Source organism: Rhinichthys klamathensis, unplaced genomic scaffold (genome assembly GCF_029890125.1).
Source record: "Rhinichthys klamathensis goyatoka isolate OS25496 unplaced genomic scaffold, OSU_Roscu_1.1 h1tg000350l_1, whole genome shotgun sequence".
NCBI lineage: Eukaryota > Metazoa > Chordata > Actinopteri > Cypriniformes > Leuciscidae > Rhinichthys > Rhinichthys klamathensis.
In genome coordinates, this window is record NW_026606862.1 from 707,862 (window position 1) to 729,925 (window position 22,064).

The window sequence follows — 22,064 nt, forward strand, 5'->3', positions numbered from 1 at the left end:
AAAATCCACACACCGTACCAAAAATCTACACATCTTCTATACAAAATTCACACCCTATACAAATCCCACAGCTGTACAATTTTCACACCCTATACTAAATTTACCCTATACAACTCATCTGGATTGAAGCAGCAAGCATTCAGTATAAGAGTAAAAAAATGACATAACATTATTTAATATTTGAATCACAGCTTATATAGTGTTTCGACATCGACAAACCAACTGCATTTTACCTCAAACTTGCGACTAGGCGCAATCGCTTCTTGGGTCGACATTAACACACTGACAAATTTAATTCAGAATTTAAAATATTTTTTATACCACTTTTTAATGTGTCATTGTGTAAAAGTGTTCACGAGATACCAACCTTTCGTGAACTTGCTTTTAAAGGTGAACTAAGTAACTTTTTTTACCTTAAACGAACAGCTTTGGAGTCATTGTAATGTTTATATGACTGATTTCGTGTTGAATGGTGGTCGTCTCGCCTGGTGCCTGTGAGCCGCAAAACCACCCTTGCAACTTTGGGCCGGCGGGCCGTGTTAGGAAGTATCGTGTTATATCAGGTCTCGCGAGGTAACGAATTGCTTTACGGCAAAAAACAGATCTGATAAAATTCTGATAAAATGAGCATCAAACAGAAATAACCCGGCGCCGTATACATGTGGTGTTGGGCGCGCGCAGCTCTTAAAGAGGCCATACCTTATTTCCACTCGTTACAGCGTCCATCCTACTGAACAGGTACCGGTGTACAGGGGGAGGGGATCCGGCCGTGAGTGCGAGCCATCTCTGCTTGAGTGCTATTCACGACAGTACAAGTACTCCACAGCGACTCTAGGGGTCGCTGTTTGACAAAAACGTAATTCTTACTTAGTGCTGCTTTAACGAACACTTGTTTTCATGGAGACGCGGTGTGCACGGAGGGGAGGGGCTGTGTGTGTGTGTGTGTGTGTGTGTGTGAGAGAGAGAGACGCGTGAGTGACAGAGAGACGGAAGGAGAGCAGGGAAAGAAAATGCAGCTGAACGAATACGCTGCGTATTTTTAAATAGCGTTAAAAAATAATAATAACGAAATGCAATATGTGGCGGCCGGTGTTGATACTGTGGCGCACCGCCACAAATTAGTCTATGTGTGGGAAACACTCCCAGTCGGAAACTGTATGGTCGGAAATGTCAACTGTAAGATATAATGTTATTTGCTCTATGAAAGACATTGACAAAGACGAAAACTAAGTACATTTACTCTATAATTTCATTTTATTTTAGTTAGTTTTGCCAAACACACATTACAGTTTTAGTTCGTTATCGTTTTTTTGTAATGCCTCGTTTTTATTTTTATTTCAGTTAACGACAATGGTTTTTCCCACCTAGTTTTATTCTTTTCGTTCGTTTTCGTTAACGATTATAACCTTGTAGGACACTAAAGTCAAGTCACCTTTATTTATATAGCACTTTATACAATACATATTGCTTCAAAGTAGCTTTACTATGATAAACTATGTTCCCTTCTCTGTCGTCCCCATTGTTTACGGTTTCATCTACGCTGTCCTATCTAATAAATGCTTAAAAGAACAAAAACATAACTTAAAAAAGCTATTACATTAACCCTCTTGGGTCGGCGGTCGCACCGGCGCACCAGCTCTCTTTTTTTATTATCAGTGCAAAAGAGACTCAAAAAACTCATTTTTGTTGATTTTTGTCATACAGGCAAGTGTTATACATATACATTTATTATATAGACAGAAACCTCTTTCACATGGAAACATGTGCTAACAATGAAAATTTGCATTCAGAGGGTACACCTTTTGAGAGCAGAGGACCATTTGCCTGAAAGTCACACCCTTCTGTGTTCAAGATATTTATAAACTCTTAAGAACTTTATTACCTTTGGGTTTACTTCTTTGGGAATGAGACATTTGATTTGTACCAGTCGCACTGAGACATTTCAAATGATACCAAACATGTATAAAACTGTATGATAATTGTTCACATATATACATAATATTATGTATAAAACCATATATATTTTGGGTGAGTTTCAGGTGATCTCTGCACGAGAGAGAGAGAGTGGGGGGAGAGGGCAAGAGATGTAGATTAGAGTGAGTTCAAATGGTAATTTCCTTTGTTATCTCAGAGAGTTGCCCTCTCTTCCAGTTCTTCCAGTTCTTCCAGCCTTAAAATAGTTTTGAAGCAAATATTCTAGGTTACGATTTTCAAAAGTCTTGTGAAGAAATAATCAGTATGGGTTTCATGACCTTATTTCAGTGACATTTTGTTTTTCACAAACCACACATATACGTCATTATCTCAAAACAACAAACTTTTACATACATGCTGCTGACATATTATTGTAGCAGAGTTTGAGCTGAATACAGTGTAAATAGACTTTAGCCATGAAAATGTCACAAGTATCAGAAATAAGCACAAATGTCAGAGCATGTCAGAACACCTCCAGGACCCAGAAAACACCTCAGACCCCAGAAGGTTTTTCTAGTGGTTTTAAATACAACCATGTAAAACTGGTCAGAAGCTCTTTGGGGTATTGGATCAGGCAAGTTTCATATTTTAGGGTTTGTAATATCATGTTTTGTTTTCCGTCTCACACAGAATGAGGTTCATGACCTGCGCCTTAATTTCCCTGAAGCGACAGCATCCTCATATAGGATGCCCAGAGATAATTATCCTGCAGAAGGACGTCAGGAAGGATTTCCTGGAGCGCAGGCGTTCTATGGTGCTCCTCCTACTGGTCAGTTCATGAGTTGCTTTATTCCTTTTTTCACAGCACTTGATATAATTCAACTTATTAATTTGATGGCGGATCCAGAAAGGTTCAAACGACAATCACCAGTGACAACTGGAGATTCACCCGTTGTAAAATGCAAAAGACTTTGAAGAAATTCTACTTCGGGGTGACTACAGAAAAAAAGAGACTGCAACCGGGCCCATGCGAAAACGAGGATAAATATGCATATGATTACAGATACGCACAGAAATGGAAACTGAACTACACCGGTAGCCCTAATACACATTAAATGTAGTAACGCACTGCTAATGTTGTTAACATGAACAATTTGAGAACAAAGTATAATTTGCACGGTTTGGCGATCATTAGATTTAATCAGCGCGATTTACTGCAATGCTTTTATCCCTTAGTTGGTCAGAACAAAAGTGGATTTTACTTACTTGGTCAGACGATATTTTCCGGTGAAAAGTATTATATTGGTCATACTTCCAAAAAGTAGAATCTGTGATTGCGAATGCCAGAATTCACACCGGCACGGTGACTGACAGCCGCACATTGGATTCATCCGCACTGTGCCGTGCCGAGGCACAACACGCGTAAAGCTGATAATTCCGCGAATAACTGAACAGAGATGGCGACAAAGAGAAAGAACTACGGACTGCAGCTTTAAATCACATGGAAAACTTTTATGGTGCTTTTATGTGCCATTTGAGCTTGAAGGCTTCAATCAACATCCTTGAGTTTCATAGATAATGTCTTATGGGTTTAGAGAGACGTGACAGTGAGTAAGTGACAGGATTTTCTTTTTCTTTTTGTGCAACTATTTTTCATATTGCTCACTATTTTTCATATTGCTCCTGCAAAACAATATCGCTTATTAATTCAATGTGTCTTTTGCAACAGAAAAAGCAATTATGTAGGTCTACTTACAAAAGTTCATTCAGTTAACTTTATCAGAATAAAAGAAAAATATAAAGCTGGAAGAAGATGTACAGCAGTTTTTCAAAAAAAAAAAAATTTATTGTAGTGGCACTTAAAGGCACTTAAATTTCCTGCGTTTCTCAGATCGGATAGCTATCTGATGTATCAAAACGATTCCATTTACACCTGGTCACATAAATGTGTTTGTTCAAAACGGATATAAATCCGATCTTCAACTCCCGCGCTATATGCAGATTTAATGGAGTTCACGTCACCAAAAGCAACAGATATTGCTGCATTTTATTGATCATCAGCTAAAATTTCTAAATCAAAGACAGCAATAAGAGAGAGCGGCAACAGCCCTGGTAAGATCATTTCGGTTCTTTACTTTTAATGATAATGATTGTGTGTTAAGCGTCTGCGACTTACTTTCACTTTGATTTGCAATAGTTTGCGGGGCGTTGGCTTGATGAATAGATGCTCATCTGCGGTGATGCGTTCTGCAGAAGCGCCGTCATATCTGGCTATAACATGACTTATAGCGTATAACACGCTCTCACTCGTTTATTTTTTTAGCATTTTTGGGAGGAGTACAAATTAAATATGTGGTTTCAACAACCACATGCATTTACACTTGTCCAGTTTCGTCTGGAATGCGGCCCAGACCTCCTCCTGAAGTGGTTTGAGCGATCTGATTCAAATCCGTCTCGAATGCGTTTCGGAGGGCCTTTACACCTGGTCTTTTCACGATCGGATAGCTATCCCATCACAGAAAACGCATGAAGTGGCACGGTGTAAACAGCCCCAAAAACAATCCAAAAACCGCTAAGCAGCTGAGTGGAGGAATAACTTGTGTGACGCGTTTATCCTTGAAGCTTGCATGTTGTTTTATTTTGTACAGGTTTGCACGGTCAACAAAATATATGCTCCAGCACTCACCCCCATTCTTCCATACTAACACACACACAACAGGTGTTTTAACCCCACTTAATTAATGACACTCCCATTATCATTTGGTCACATGACTTTCCCATTACATGGCTCCTACAATTATATTGTTGGCTTCTGCTTTTGGTTTATTCGTAAGTGTCAGATTTAATATTGCAAACATTTTTTCATTAATATATGAGTGTACCGCAAATGTTTTGTTTTTAGCTTCTAAATGGGGGCATCATCAAAAAAATGAGAACCACTTGTGTATACAATATTTAAGACATAATTAAAACGCATTCCTTTTTTTTCTCAGTTGCCACTACAGGTCCCTCTGCGTACTACAACCAGTCTCCAGCATATAATTCACAGTATCTTCTACGCACTGCTGCAAATGTTACACCAACAAAGGTAGTGGAGTGATTTTCATGTAAATGCAATATATTCTACCTTTTTAGTTACCAAGAAAAAGCACAGAGAATCAATATCAAAGTATTGTTTGTTTATCTCTGCAGGGCCCAGTTTACGGGATGAATCGTCTTCCTCCACAGCAGCATATGTATGCCTACCAACAATCAACACACACACCACCTCTTCAGTCAACTCCTGCATGCATATATCCTCAAGAGCAGGTCTTTGGTGCTCCCATCCGGTTTGAGTCACCAGCTACATCCTTACTCTCCCCATACAGTGAAGAGTATTATGGTCACAATTTTCCTCAACCTACAGTCAATCCAACATTACCAGAGCCTGGATATTTCACTAAGCCATGTGTCGATACATCCACGCAGCCATCCAAGAGCAGTGAAAACAAGGCTGTTGACCCCAAGATGAGTCTTGGGTCGCAGTTCACAGGTGAACCTCCTAAGGTTCCAAACTTTGGGGGGGTTGCCGGTGCCCCATCAACATCGGCAACAACTGCATTCAAGTTCAACTCCAATTTCAAGTCCAATTATGGTGATTTTACCTTTTCCTTAGCTCAGATGAAAAATAGTGAAAGCCTCTTGGGACTTCTGACGTCAGATATTCCTCCCAAAGCGGAAGGACCATCAGAACCGAAACATCAGACCCAAGAGCATCCGCCTAGCCAAAGTGGAGTCTTTACTTTTGGAAGTAAAAGTGCCACAGGGTTTTCATTCACCGATGCTGCTCAGAGCAAAATTAATATTTTTGGCAACACTGACCAAAGATTTAGCTTTGCAAGTGGAACCAAACCTGTATTAGGAAATCCAGAGGCTCGGGAAGAGAAAAGCGGGGAAAGTGATAATGATAGCACCCATGTGGAAGAGGAAGAGGATGGACCTCATTTTGAGCCCATTGTGCCTCTTCCTGATAAGGTTGATGTGAAAACGGGTGAGGAGGAGGAAGATGAGATGTTCTGCAAGAGGGCAAAACTCTTCCGGTTCGACCCTGAGACTAAAGAATGGAAAGAGAGGGGCATTGGAAGTTTCAAAATTCTAAAACACAGAACATCCGGGAAAGTTCGTCTGTTGATGAGGAGGGAACAGGTTCTCAAAATCTGTGCTAATCACTATATCACTGCAGATATGGTCCTCAAACCAAATGCTGGATCTGACAAGTCCTGGGTGTGGTATGCTATGGACTATGCAGATGAAATGCCCAAGACTGAGCAGTTGGCCATTCGTTTTAAAACGGCGGATGAGGCCACACTGTTTAAATTCAAATTTGAGGAGGCTCAAAAATTAATTCTAGAGTCCCCACAAGGCCAACAAATGGAAAATAAATATGAAACTCCGAAGCCTCAGGTTTCATCCAAAGAAATGGATCTTAAAACACTGTTTTCCAAGAAGACGGGTGAATGTGACTGCGATGTGTGCTGTGTAAGAAATGCTCCCACATCTGCAGTGTGTGTTGCCTGCAACAGTGCAGCTCCTTCTACAGCGAAGAACAAACCTGTAGTGTCCCCACATGGTCAACAGTTGAAAAAGAAATGTGAAACTCCAAAGCCTCAGGTTTCATCCAAAGAAATGGATCTTAAAACACTGTTTTCGAAGAAGCAGGGTGAATGGGACTGTGATGTGTGCTGTGTAAGAAACGCTCCCACATCTGCAGTGTGTGTTGCCTGCAACAGTGCAGCTCCTTCTACAGCAAAGAACAAACCTGTAGAGGAACTTAAAGGCTCTGCGCCTGTGGCTCCTCCTGCGCAATTGTTTTCTTTTGGACTTACTGGAGACACTGATGTCAGCTCAAAGGGTTTAGCATTTGGATCTCAAATACCAGTTTCTTTTCAATTTGGATCAAATGATTCTGCAGTAACCTCTGTTGACCTTGCAGCTCAGGCTGATGAGAAAACTATTCGGGCTGATGCACCACAACATGCAAAAGTGTCAGCAACTCCAGTTTTCCCTGGTTTTGGCTCTCAATTTGTTAAGAAAGAAGGTCAATGGGACTGTGACTCCTGCTTAGTGAGGAATGATGCTTCAGCAACTGATTGCGTTTCTTGCAAAGCCCCCTGCAAAAAAAATGGACATTGGGATTGTGAGACTTGCCTGGTAAGAAATGAAGGTACAGCTAGGCAGTGTGTTTCATGTCAGGCAGCAAACCCATATATGAAAGGCAAGACCTCTACTTCACCATCAAGTTCCTCTTCTTCATTCAGTTTTGGTAGTTCTAGCAAGCAACCTGCTGCAACAGGATTTACTGCCACTTTAAATCCAGGTCCTGCTTTTCAGTTTGGTACAAGTAAGGAAAAAGCATCCTCAGAAGGTTTTAAGTTTGTAGAGTCCTCTACATCTCAGGCTGATAAGTCAAGCAGTTCAAATTTTTCGTTTTCCATGCCAGTGCCCGCTGGTGGTTTCAAGTTTGGGATTGCAGAATCTGAGGCAAACGCATCAGACGGACAGTCACAAAATGGATCTGCATCTGACCTCCTAAAAAATATTGCTGAACTTCACAGAGAGAAGGAAAAAGAAGCAATCCCAAGTTCCTCAAATGAGCTCGTAGACACTGGTAGCCACGATAATAATCCCCTCCTTACCGGTAAGCCTAATTCCTTTGGTTTCGAAGAATTGGCAAATTCTTCACAGGGTAGTTTTCAGTTCGGCCAGAAGGATATTGCTGAACTTCACAGAGAGAAGGAAAAAGAGGCAATCCCAAGTTCCTCAGATGAGCCCTCAGATACTGGTAGTCACGATAATAATCCCCTCCTTACCGGTAAGCCTAATTCCTTTGGTTTCGCAGAATTGGCAAATTCTTCACAGGGTAGTTTTCAGTTCGGCCAGAAGGATATTGCTGAACTTCACAGAGAGAAGGAAATAGAAGCAATCCCAAGTTCCTCAGATGAGCTCGTAGACACTGGTAGCCACGATAATAATCCCCTCCTTACCGGTAAGCCTAATTCCTTTGGTTTCGCAGAATTGGCAAATTCTTCACAGGGTAGTTTTCAGTTCGGCCAGAAGGATATTGCTGAACTTCACAGAGAGAAGGAAAAAGAGGCAATCCCAAGTTCCTCAGATGAGCCCTCAGATACTGGTAGTCACGATAATAATCCCCTCCTTACCGGTAAGCCTAATTCCTTTGGTTTCGCAGAATTGGCTAATTCTTCACAGGGTAGTTTTCAGTTCGGCCAGAAGGATATTGCTGAACTTCACAGAGAGAAGGAAAAAGAGGCAATCCCAAGTTCCTCAGATGAGCCCTCAGATACTGGTAGTCACGATAATAATCCCCTCCTTACCGGTAAGCCTAATTCCTTTGGTTTCGCAGAATTGGCAAATTCTTCACAGGGTAGTTTTCAGTTCGGCCAGAAGGATATTGCTGAACTTCACAGAGAGAAGGAAAAAGAGGCAATCCCAAGTTCCTCAGATGAGCCCTCAGATACTGGTAGCCACGATAATAATCCCCTCCTTACCGGTAAACCTAATTCCTTTGGTTTCGCAGAATTGGCAAATTCTTCACAGGGTAGTTTTCAGTTTGGCCAGGAGGATCCCACTTTCAAAGGCTTTGCAGGGGCTGGCCAGCAGCTGTTTACAGCCATTAATTCCACCTCCAAGACAGACACCTCTGCTGATCAAGAAGATGAAATGTGCAAAACAAAGGATAATGACGATATTCAGTTTGAGCCAGTTGTTCAGATGCCTGAAAAGGTTGACCTTGTGACAGGGGAAGAAGATGAGAAAAACTTCTATTCACAGAATACAAGAGCACAAGAGCTTGCAGAAGAGTCCAAGCAAACATTTGAGGAGAGTCACCGGCTGCTATTGGATATTCCTTTACAGACCCCTCACAAGCTTGTGAATACTGGCAGGACGGCCCAACTTATACAGAAAGGTATCAGTACCTCTTCAGTCATAGTCAAGCTTGACTCTGAAAGCACCACAACTGTAAAACCATAAATCTTCATTATGAGTTCTAATCATAAATACAGTGCATGCTCACAATAATAGTTTAAATAAATAAAAGAATGATTTAAACTGTTTTACTTCTGATATAAACATTTAGATTAAATATGCCATTCTAATTAATGGAGTTAAAAACTTAAACTACATGAAATCATTACTGAGAAGTTGCAACATTTTTTATATTCAATAAATAGAAATATTTGTTGTGGATGCGATGCTTTTGAACACTTTTCCTCTGGCATGCTGTGTTTTAATGTGTTAACTACAGAGATAATTGCTTATCATGATAATAGCAGATTGTCTGAGAAAATAGTTTTGTGCAAATAATGCACAACAAGGTCTATCTGTTTCCATAAAAAATATAAATCAATTAAAAACACTATTTGGCCAGTTGAAAAGATTGAGAAAAAGTTTCTCTGAAATGTATTTTACACTATTTGATGTATTTATTCATAGGATAGGCTACTAAAGGATTTTTATTAATGTAATGTGACGCACATCCATATCTCATATTTTCTTGTACCGTTAAACATGTTATAATGTGGATGAATAATCATATGCAGATGAGGATATGCATAGGAAAACGAGGCGTTGTAAGCTCATATATGGTAATTTCGGGGAGGAGACGCATGTGCACTATCTTCCACTGACTGGGATTTATAAAGTGAATTATGCGCAGGTTCTGGTGTACGAACGGTTTTATAAGTCTGAATATTTATTTGCGTACGCCATTTTTGGCTTTCGGCCGCACGTACACTTTTAGCAAGAATCCTACACAGTTTTATAAATGAGACTCCTGACCTTGGCTGAATGACGTGATAACTTAAACATTGTTTCCTTGGCCTCAATCAAAACGTTTGCATGATCTGAAATTGGCTAACCTTTAGCTGTTTGTTTGAAACTTTAGTAGAATTTACAAGTCCTTCAATTTTTCAGCAGTGAATGTCTTGTAAAGTTATTTTCCCATCTTGAAATGTGACACCAACAGGTGTCGTTATAGGAATGGGCTGTTACGATATTTTTTGTCTCAGCTTTATATTGTACATGTAGCAGACATCTCCAACATTGTAGACGGCTGCTTAGACTTCTGTTGATGTAGTGAATAAAAAACAGAGCTATTTGGCCTATTTGGATTTCAGTTATGATGCGCTTGCTCTTAACTGTCTTACATTTACATTTAATCATTTAGCAGACGCTTTTATCCAAAGCGACTTACAACTGAGGAGAACAATAGAAGCAATCAGACCAGCAAGACGGCAACAGTATACAAGTGCTGTAACAAGTCTCAGTTAGTCTAGTACAGTTTTTAGTACTGTATTTTTTATATGAGAAAAACAAATAGAATAGAATAGGCAAGTGCTAGTGTTAATTGGTCAGGTGCTGGCGAAAAAGATGTGTCTTTAGACATTTTTTGAAAATGGCTAAAGACTCAGCTGTCCGGACGAACTGGCTAAAGACTCAGTCTTAATTGCAGTGGTCAAGATACATGATAGGACTGCATTATTTCTCTCAAAAGAAAAGAATTTGCATTAAAACAGACGTGGCACATTTTTCTGAAGGACTACAGAAATCAGACTCTGTATAGAAGACACAGACAACATGAGTTAGGGCTGCATAATTATGACAACATCAAAACATTTCTCTTAAAATATCGCAATTATTTATGTTGATTAATGAACCTTGCATTAAAATACCTTTTTTTGAGTGAAGAAACTACATCAGTCAATGACATTCTATAAGAAGTTTTTGTAATGCCAATGATTTGCAGAAAAGCAGCAAATTTAAGTCAATTGGTTATTTATAGAATCCCCCTTGACTCCCTCATGAAATCTTTCTTTGGTCTATTGAGATGAACTGACTGACAGGTAGTTGCTTTCAAATGTTAAAAGTGTTCACATGTATATTTTGAAGGGTGTCAAAAGATTTAGAACACCACTGTTTTTATAGTTATTTAGATTTATTCACCTTAATACGTCACCGTAATTTGAAATTAATGGAAATAAAGGAGAATTCATGAAATCATTAGGTTTCGACTTAGTTGCCTTTTGCAGATAACATTTGTAGAATTGCCTTTTCAATGAAGACCTAATATTGTTCGGTAGGGCTGGGTATTGACACAAATTTCACGATTCGATTCACAAGCTTGTGATTCGATTCCGATCCAATTCGCTATAGATTAATTTGAATATATCTGGTACAGTAAATGTCAACTTTTCTCAAGGAAATAAAATCTCTCAGCTAATGTTGTAAACTGTACAGTGAGTCAGAAGGTACATTACTGTAATATTAAAGGTAGAGATGGGAAGTTCGGTTGTTTTTGGCGAGCTGGTTCCTTCGGACAGTTCGTTTCATTCACCTGCTCTTTTACGTCCTTGCGTAATGACTTCGATTCTATCATCCCGGCTGATGAAAATACATTAAAACACATTCAAATAAAGTAAATTGTAATTCTAACTTCAGTTAAATACTAATAATTATCGCCATCATCATCATCATCATTTTGGATAAGTTTCTTACATTAACGTTTTGCAAAAGCTCCCAATACAAGCACTGATGTGCAAACGCGGATGTTTTACACTTCTTTAAGATATAAAGTGAATATAGACATCAACTTTTTACAGAAACCAGGATCCAGCTCATAAATCTTAAAATATAATGTGCACACACAATAGTAAATAGAAAAACATGTTTTCATTTTTCATTTTCATTTACATGTTTTGACTGAACAGTTGTTGCATGTTTATCATATTAAAATGTTTAATAAAACCAGTTGCATTCGCATTCTCTAGTAGATTTTATTTGTCATTAAATAAACTTACATAATGGCAAATTCCAGTCCTTGGTTCACCCGTGCTCCTAGTATCAGCACAGCATCAGTTGTACGAAATAAACCGTTCGGTCAGAATCTATAGCTCATCTGTTCTCAGTCCGAAAGAAACCATTTGTGCACTGTTGACTCGAGAACTGTTGACTCGAGAACTCTTAAGAGTTCATTCTATAGGGATGCGCGTTTGAATATATGTGCGCAGGCATGTAGTCCTTCCCTAAAAAACCAACCCTCAACAAACTACTTGTCTGGCCTTAAAATTTATAATACAGAATTGTATCGCTTCGGCGTAGCCACGCGAACTTATCCCGGAATTATCCCGACAACGATTAGAGGTAAAGGGAAGGAGGCCTTCACAGGGAGGGATTAGTGACACTTCAGGCCTGCGTTGTCGTCGCGTCCAGACGCAGGTCCTTCATCAGAACTGGAGTGTGTGTGTGTGTGTGTGTGTGTGTGTGTGTGTGCGTGTGTCCGTGTGTCCGTGTGTCCGTGTCCAGACGCAGGTCCTTCATCAGATCTGGGTACGGCCTGGATCCGCTGGACTGCAGTAAACCTCGGGATAAACAGAGAAACTAATATTAGCGTAGATGCCATTCTTCTTATAATGTACATCAGGATTTATGGGAAGTGTTCCCAGTTCTGGCTGACCTAATCTATGCAGCCTAACATTGAATTATAGAAGTCTATAATGTGTGTTGTGAATGCTAGGTCAAAGAGATGTGTTTTTAGTCTAGCTTTGAACTGACAGAGTGTGTCTGCTTCCCGGAAAATGGTAGGAAGACTGTTCCAGAGTTTTGGTGCTAAATAGGAAAACGATCTCCCGCCTGCAGTCGATTTTGATGTTCTAGGTATTATCAACTGGCCGGAATTTTGAGATCGCAATAGACGTGAAGGACTATAATGCGTTAAGAGTTCGCTCAAGTACTGGAGCTAAACCATTTAGTGCTTTGTAAGTAATTAGCTATATTTTTAAATGTATACGATGTTTAATAGGGAGCCAATGCAGTGTTGACAGAACCGGGCTAATATGGTCATACTTCCTGGTTCTGGTAAGAACTCGAGCTGCTGCGTTTTGAACTAGCTGTAGTTTATTTATTAAGCGTGCAGGGCAACCACCCAGTAGAGCATTACAGTAATCTAGTCTTGAGGCCATGAACGCATTAACTAATTGTTCCGCATTCGTCAATGAGAGCATATGACGTAATTTAGATATATTCTTTAAGATGGAAAAATGCGGTTTTACAGACACTAGACACGTGACTTTCAAATGAAAGATTGTTGTCAAAGAGCACACACACACACACACAGGTTCCTAACCGACAACGAGGACTTGACAGAGCAGCCATCAAGTGTTAGACAGTATTCTAGGTTATTACGTGAGGAAGTTTCCTTTCAAGAGAACTCGAGCTGCGTCGAGACGCGGTGGGAACACCCTGCGTGATTGCGTCGTAAAGCAAGTGTATAATCAGTCCAATGGAAAGACGAGACGTCATAGGCGGGTGACGTCATCAACCAGGAAACTATAAAGCACCCCTGAAAACAGACCGCGTCAGCTTCTGCGCCTTCAGCAAGCGATCTGTGTATTCTGTCCTTGTCATATTTATTGTTGTCTGTCAAGTTGCAATATATATATATTATGGCAAAAGAGAGCAAGCAAGCTTTGTGTTGTTCCCTGCCCACGTTATATCACGGGTGGGGACACACACATCAGCTTTGTGTTGCTGTTTGGGAGTGGAGCATGCCAACAGTCAGTTCTCGAGGGGGCTGACTGTGAGCATTGCGAGAAGCTGTCCGTGAGGACGCTCCGCTCCCGTCGGGCGTTCTTCGAGGAGGACGGTTCGGTTCGCGTTAAAAAATAAAAAGAGTTTATTAGATGAAATATATCTAAGAAAACAGGAAAACTCTGTATCTCAGCCTCCTCGTCGGAGACTGCCGTTTTTTCCCTATCTCCACACTGAGGTGTCGAGATCGTGGAATAAACCGGTTTCTATTTTATGTGTATAATCCCCAAACGTCTAACTATAGTTATGTTATGGGTATTAAGTATCATGGTATGACAATGCCTCGGGTTAAAGAGACGCTTGCAAGCTTTCTCTCTACCGAGTCGGCGTCATCATTATTTACCCCGACGTTACCAACCAGCCATTTTAAATAATAATTAAATTTTATTAGGCAGCGCTGATGGGTAAAGTATATAGGACATGGATGAATGTGAGGATGTCAGCACTGACGCTATTCGAGAATTGCGTTGTGCAAAAACAAACTATACCGGGGAGGGACGGTTTCGAGAAATCGTTTCTCCTCTGCGTCCTCTGGGGGGCGACTCTCTGAGGAGGGTCGCAGCGCTGCCAGTTCGGTTGTTTTCCTGCTGGTGGCCACGGAGTGATATATGTTTATATATATACATTTTTCTGATATAAAAAATGTCTGTTCTTCTAGACGCTCCACTTTAAAAATAAAAACAACAACTAAGAAATAAACCATTCAGCGGCGTTCCAGAGGTTTCTTCCTCACAATCTAATGTTCCTGAGACTGCTGGGCGGGAGCAGTCTCGGCCTACTAAGCTCCTCGCAGCACAGAGTGCAAAAGAGAGCGTCGCCATTTGGGCTCCTCCACAATCGAGGGGGACCTGGGTGGCGGTCGCAGTCTAGCCAGTTAGAGATATGCAAGATCTGAGGACTGTTTTATCTCTAAAATACCTTGGACAAAGAAGAAGCCCTGACGCCGAGGCTATCAGGCTTCTGAGGGTGGCCCCTCCGGGGAGAAACGGTTTCGAGAAATCGTTTTTCCTCGGCGCCCTCTGGGGGGCGACTCTCCGAGGGGAGGCGCACCGCTGTCAGTTCGGTTGTTCCCTGCCGGTTATCCGTTTCAGGGCACCAAGGTGTCAGCGTCCCCAAACAATCCTCCGAGGAGGGTCGTGGAACAGTCAAGTCGGTCGTTCCCTGTCGGTTATCCGCTTCAGGGCACCGAAGTGACTGTTCGGTTAAATCCAGAGGCCAGTCTCGAGAGACTGGTACCCTTAGTAGATTTTCTGGCAGCGTGGAAGCTACTGCCAAATATATCTCATTGGGTCCGGCTCTGGTTATGTTATCATTCCTGGGAAGTGACTCTCTGAGGAGGGTCGCAGCGCTGCCAGTTCGGTTGTTCCCTGCCGGTTCGCCGCTTCAGGGCACCGAGGTGTCAGCGTTCCCAAACGATCCTCCGAGGAGGGTCGTAGAACAGTCAGTTCGGATGTTCCCTGCCGGTACGCCGCTTCAGGGCACCGTTGTGACTGTTCAACCAAATCCAGAGGCCAGTCTTGAGAGACTGGTTCCCCTAGTAGAATTTCTGGCAGCGTGGAAACTACTGCCACATAATTCTCAGTGGGTCCTGCACACTATAAAAAAGGGTTTCAGAATTCAGTTCGGTTCTCGTCCGCCCAGATTTCTAGGAGTCCTCCTCAGTGGTGGACCCCGAACAGGCTTTGGTTATGGAGCAGGAAGTACTGACACTTCTGCAAAAGTAGCGGTAGAAGGGGTTCCTCCTCCCAGCAGACGGTCAGGGTTTTACAGCCATTACTTCACTGTTTCCGATAGAGGTATCCATCCTCATCACAGGAGGTTCCTGAGGTTTGCTTTCGGGGGCGAAGCATACCATTATCGGGTTCTCCCATTCGGCCTAGGTTTATCACCCCACACCTTTACAATATGTGTGGATGCAGCTCTGGCTCCTCTGAGACTCCAGGGCATTCACGTATTATACTATATCAACGATTGGTTGATCCTAGCTCAATCTGAGCATATGGCAGTTCGGCATCGAGATGTCGTTCTGTCTCATTTAAAGATGTTGGGGTTGCCGCTCAACGCCAAGAAGAGTGTGCTCCTCCCAGCTCAGAGGGCCACTTTTCTAGGTGTAATATGGGATTCGACAATGATGCGGGTACGATTGTCTCCAGCACGTATTTCTGCGATTCTCACAGCCGTAAATGGGGTATATCTAGGCCAGTCACTCACTGTGAAACAGTTTTAGACTGGGGGTCTCATGGCAGCTGCGTCCAACGTAATTACTTTTGGCCTTCTGTACATGAGACCTGCAGTGGTTGCTCAGGACCAAGGGGTTTTCTCCGAGGGGAAATTGCCCTATGTGGTTCTCCCTCACGCATCCAGCTCCGCTTGGACTGGATGTGATGTATTAGGTGTGGTTGACGCTACACCTGTATGCATTTCCCGATATCTTTGCTCCCGGGAGTTTCTGGGATACAATATTTCACCCTCATCTGGAGTTATGGATACTGTGGGCTCGGCCTCTGAGGGGGCCCAGCTCATAGATTCAGGACTCTTGACCGAGGTCGTGGAGACCATACTCCAGTCTAGAGCTCCCTCCACGAGAAGACTAAATATGCATTGATATGAAACCTGTTCTCTGCCTGGTGCAGAGAACGCCTTCTGAATCTTGTTTCTGCCCTGTTGGTACAGTACTTGATTTCTGTAATGAATGTTTCTTTTGCTGGGTTATCTCTGAGGAGAGATCCTTAAATTTGTCTTTACTCCGTGGTACATGAGGCTGAGGCCTGCACGTACTTGGATTTGCACCGGGTATGGTGATAGTATTTCTTCACCCCAGGTCGGGTTGTATTTCTAGGTCCCTACTAAATGTGTGGGTCATTTGTGCTGCAGGCCTTCTGTCCTCCACCTTTAATTTTAATTTTAATTCTTTGGATGCGTATGTCCACAGAGCTGCTCTGTGGCGTAAATCAGAGCAATTACTTGTCACCTAAGATTGGTTGCCCTGCATCTAAACAGATGATGAGCAAGTGGGTAGTTGAGGCTATCTCACTTGCTTATGAAGTGGCCGGACAGCCTTCACCTTTGGCTGTCCAGGCTCATTCTACGAGGAGTATTGCTGCCTCTATGGCATTAATCTGGGGAGTTTCCCTTCATGGCATTTGTGATGCGGCAGGCTGGTCCTCACCGCTTACATTTGTTAGTTTTTATGACTTGGATCTTGGCTCCACTCCAGGGTCTAGGGTGCTTGCTTGCTTAGTGTGCGCATTGACTTCACACAGAACAGGCATTTGTCATATGGCGTCGTGGGTATAGGGTTCCCACCGCGTCTCGACGCAGCTCGAGTTCCCTTGAAAGGGAACGTCTAAGGTTACGTATGTAACCCTGGTTCCCTGAGAGGGAACGAGATGCTGCGTCGCCTTGCCATACTCCCTGCATGCCTGTGATCGACTTGCTTCGGCTTTTCAGAAGCTGACGCGGTCTGTTTTCAGGGGTGCTTTATAGCTTCCTGGTCGATGACGTCACCCGCCTATGACGTCTCGTCTTTCCATTGGACTGATTATACACTTGCTTCACGACGCAATCACGCAGGGCGTTCCCACCACGTCTCGACGCAGCGTCTCGTTCCCTCTCAGGGAACCAGGGTTACATACATAACCTGAGACGTTTTTTGTCCAATAATTAGAATCTCTGTTTTTTCAGAATTAAGTAGTTGGAAATTACTAGTCATCCATATTTTTATATCAGCTATGCATTCCGTTAATTTTGTGCATTGGTAAGTTTCGTCAGGGTGTGAAGAAATATAGAGCTGAGTATCATCAGCATAACAGTGAAAACTAATGCCATGCTTCCTAATGATATTTCCTAATGGTAGCATGTACAGAGCGAACAGCAACGGTCCTAGTACTGAGCCTTGTGGTACACCATACTGAACTTGTGATCGATAACACATATCTTCATTTACTGCTACAAACTGATAACGGTCAGATAAGTATGATTTAAACCATGCTAATGCAATTCCACTAATGCCAACATAATTTTCGAGTCCATTTAAAAGAATGTTGTGGTCGATGGTATCAAATGCAGCACTAAGATCGAGTAACACTAATAGAGAGATACAACCGCGATCAGATGATAAGAGCAAATCATTTGTGACTCTGATGAGAGCTGTCTCGGTACTATGGTACGGTCTGAATCCTGACTGAAAATCCTCGCAGATATCATTTCTTTCTAAAAAGGAACATAGTTGTGAAAATACTGCCTTTTCTAGTATCTTTGACAGAGATCGGCCTGTAATTGACTCATTCTGTAGGATCAAGTTGTGTTTTTTTTTTAAAAAGCGGTTTAATCATAGCCAGCTTAAAACTTTTTGATATGTATCCTAATGACAAAGATGAATTAATGATATTAATAAGAGGATCTATGACCTCTGGAAGCATCTCTTTCAATAGTTTAATCGGTATTTTGGTTATTTTATTTATAAAGCACTTTACAACTGCACCTGCAGACCAAAGTGCTGTACAATCAACCACATAAAACAAACAACACATAAAAACAACATGCAACTTACAAAAATAAATACCAGCCCAACCTCTCAAAGGCTAAAGACATGAAATAATTTTTAACACTGGTTTTAAATACATTTAAAGAAGTGATCTCTCTTAACTCAAGAGGCAGACTATTCCAAAGCCTCGGACCCGCAACAGCAAAGCCCTGATCTCCTTTTGACTTTAAATGAGATCGACGGAATGAGAGCAATGATTTATTATTTGATCTTAAAGACCTAGGTGCTTGTTGAAGAGCAATAAGCTCAGATATATAGGTAGGAGCTATCCCATGCACTGCTTTAAAAACATACAGCAGAGTTTTATATTTGATCCTGAACTCCACAGGTAGCCACCTGAGAGACGCTAAAACAGGGGAAATGTGATGACTTTTCTTAGCACCCACCAGCAGCCGTGCCGCCGCATTCTGTACTAACTGCAAGCGTGATATAGTGGTCTGACTGGACCCTACATACAAAACATTACAATAGTCAAGGCGGGACAGAACAAAGGCATTAATAACCTTTTCTAAATCTTTTCTCAACAGAATAGGTTTTAAGCGAGCAATAGTCCTAATCTGGAAAAAACAACTCTTAACCACGGCATTAATCTGCTTGTCAAATTTCAGCTCTTGATCAAACACAACACCTAAGTTTTTTACTTGGTCATGGCAATAATCTGACCATGTGCCAAAATATGTTGCAATATCAAGGCATCTTCTGGCAGGGCCGAAAAACATGATTTCAGTTTTACTTTGGTTTAACTGAACCAAATTATGAGTCATCCAGCTCTTAACCTCCTCCAGGCATGCCAACAGTGAATTAGAACCACAATTCTCTACTGATTTCAACGGGAGATAGATTTGTGTATCGTCGGCATACAAATGGTACGACATGCCATATTTTTTAAAGATCAAACCCAGGGGCAACATGTACAAAGAAAATAAAATAGGGCCTATAACAGAACCCTGAGGAACCCCACAAGTGACGGGCACTGCTGTTGATACAAAGTTACCATACTTTACTGAAAATGTTCTATCAGTAAGATACGACTTGAACCACTTTAAAACTGTTCCACGTATTCCAACCAATTGGGATAACCGCTCTATGAGAATCGCATGGTCTATAGTATCAAAAGCCGCACTCAAGTCCAATAAAATCAGAGCTGCAGCATTACCTGCATCTCGGATTAAACGAAGGTCATTAACAACTCTCAAGAGTGCTGATTCCGTACTATAACCTGCCCTAAAACCGGACTGAAATTTATCTAGGATCTCATGTTTACTTAAAAATAACATCAGCTGTGCATAAACCACCCTCTCTAAAACCTTTGACAAGCATGAAAGTTTAGAAATAGGCCGATAATTCTTCAATTCAAAAGGATCCAAGTTATGCTTTTTAAGAAGCGGTTGAATAACCGCTTGCTTAAGAGCCGTTGGAACAATCCCATTATGCAGACTGCTATTAATAATAGAGGCAATACTTGGTCCAACAACATCCACCAATTCCTTGAGAAGGCGTAAAGGAGTCACATTACAAACATCAGATGTACGCTTCAAATGAATAATGATGTCCTTAACTTGCGCCACTGACACCGACTCAAAGATGTCAAAACTCTTGACACTAGCTGTCAACAACACAGTCTCAACTGGCAATAAAGGAAGACTAGATCTAATCTTCTCCACTTTTTCTATAAAATATGTTTGAAACCTGTCACATGTTTCCAACGAAGGAGTCAAAGCAGAACAGCCAATTGGTTTTAGAAGTGTATTTATCGTTGCGAAACGGGCTCTAGGGTCATTACAATTCTGTGCAATGACATTAGAGAAATAATTTTGCCTCGCAGTTCTCACAGCCGCCTGATAGTCTGAAAAACACTGCCTCATAATTTGAAGAGAAACCTGTAGTTTATCCTTTCTCCATTTTCGTTCAGCCTTTCTACATTCCTGCCTCAAAGAACGAGTATAATTATTAAGCCAGGGTATTGAATTAATCTTTGGTTTCCTAACTTTATTTGGGGCCACTACATCCAAAATATCTGAGCAAACAGAATTAAAGAGAATCAACAGCTCATCTGGGCCCACAGAAAGAGAAGGAGACTCAATCACATTCACAAGTGAAGAGGAGATATATAACTCAGAAAATTCTACAGCCGTTGATGACGTAATGAGTCGAGAACAAATCACATCTGTCTGAGGCAAAATTGGTTTCCATGGCAAACAAGTATTAAAAATAACAGGCATATGATCAGACAAAACATCACTACAAACATCAATATTACAAATTGGAAGCCCCTGAGACAAGACCAAATCCAAGATATGGCCTTGTTCATGTGTAGGACTCGAAACAGACTGTATGAAATTAAAAGAATCTACCAATTGTATGAACTCAGAGACCATAGGCTTATTCGGACAGCACACATGAATATTAAAATCCCCAAGAATTAAAATATTATCACAACTAGGTACAATATGAGATAAAAACTCTGAAAACTGCTGAATAAAATCCTTGTTGTACTTTGGAGGTCTATATACCAGAACACATAAAACAGCTTCCCAAGCATCACACATCATAACTTGGGCCTCAAAGCTCTGATAATTCGCCATTGAGCCGGTATGGGGTCTAACATACAAGATGTCGATTTAGATGATTTGACGAGTTAAAAAAATTCTTCCTCTCCTATAGTAATGAGTGAATCGAATTTTTCCTCAGGGAGACTATAATGCACACCCTGATACAATACTGTAGTAGACGGTTGCATAGTTATAATTTTCTCCCTTATAAGATAGATATTATCTATCTTATAAGTGAAGTTCATAAAGTCATTACTGTTGTGCTGCTTGGAAAATTTCTGGGTTTATTTTTTGTTAGTTTAGCCACTGTTTCAAATAAATACCTCAGGTTTTGATTATTTTCTTCTAATAGGGTTAATTTCCATGAAACGCGAAATACTTCGTTTTGTTTTCTTCCAGTTGCGCTCCATTTTTCTGGCTGCTGGAAGTGCTGGAAAAGAGAGAGTTAAAAGTTTCTGTCTCAATATCAAGTTCTTTTAAGCTATCTGGGATGCTGAGATGATGAAACTGATCAGGAAGATTATTAATAAAGCAATCTTTAGTGGCAGAGGTGATAGTTCTAACATATTTGTAACACGGAGTCGGCTTTGCAGGCTTGGCTAAATAAAGTTTAGCAGCAGCAGCAACGAGGCAGACAGGGACTCTGATAGAGAGTCTGTGTTTGCAGACTCTGATGGAGAGTGTGTGTTTGCAGACTCTGATGGAGAGTGTGTGTTTGCAGACTCTGATGGAGAGTGTGTGTTTGCAGACTCTGATGGAGAGTGTGTGTTTGCAGACTCTGATGGAGAGTGTGTGTTTGCAGACTCTGATGGAGAGTGTGTGTGTTTGCAGACTCTGATGGAGAGTGTGTGTTTGCAGACTCTGAGGTCACACTAGTGTGGGAGAAGCAGCCGACTGCAGACGAGGAGCAGAGAGCCAGACGCCTGAAGCTGCCGCCCACCTTCCTCTGCGGTGTCAGCAGCGACTCCGACTCCGAGCGACCCGGCGACTTCAGCGCAGAGCTACACACACTGCAGCACGCTCAGGTCAGAGGACTTTCTCCACACTGACATGAGACGTGATTAGCAGCAGTGGTTTGACTCATGTGTCGTGTTCTGGACACACAGGTGAAGCCGAAGCCTTCCCAAGATGCAGCAGCGGAAGAGCCTCCCGTGGACGGCAGCATTGACCGCATTGACCTCTCCACGAAGAGGAGCAGCGAGAGCGAGTCCAGCTCCACTGCAGGTACACGTGTCCTCCTCACTTCTACAGCAGCGCTGCCCTGGACACACTCCAGTTTAATGTCTAGTGACTGTAAGAGCAGAGCAGCAGAGGGCCAATCACAGTGATGTCTGCTGAACTCTGACAAATGCTTTCATCATAACACACAGTGCAACACGATATAAATAAGAGATTCGTCTTTCAGCGCA

General features: G+C 41.7%; 1 protein-coding gene across 1 annotated transcript in view; it reads left to right on the forward strand.

The window, feature by feature from the left end:
- The window catches only part of LOC130068969 (E3 SUMO-protein ligase RanBP2-like), a 64,362-nt gene extending 42,658 nt beyond the window's left edge, over positions 1-21,704 (forward strand). Inside the window, exons 17-20 of the mRNA XM_056232626.1 lie at positions 2,605-2,743; positions 4,908-5,002; positions 5,107-8,878; positions 21,514-21,704. Of these exons, the coding sequence (XP_056088601.1) occupies positions 2,605-2,743; positions 4,908-5,002; positions 5,107-8,878; positions 21,514-21,704 (4,197 nt within the window). The remainder of the gene's footprint in view (positions 1-2,604; positions 2,744-4,907; positions 5,003-5,106; positions 8,879-21,513) is intronic.
- Positions 21,705-22,064: the final 360 nt, after the last annotated feature.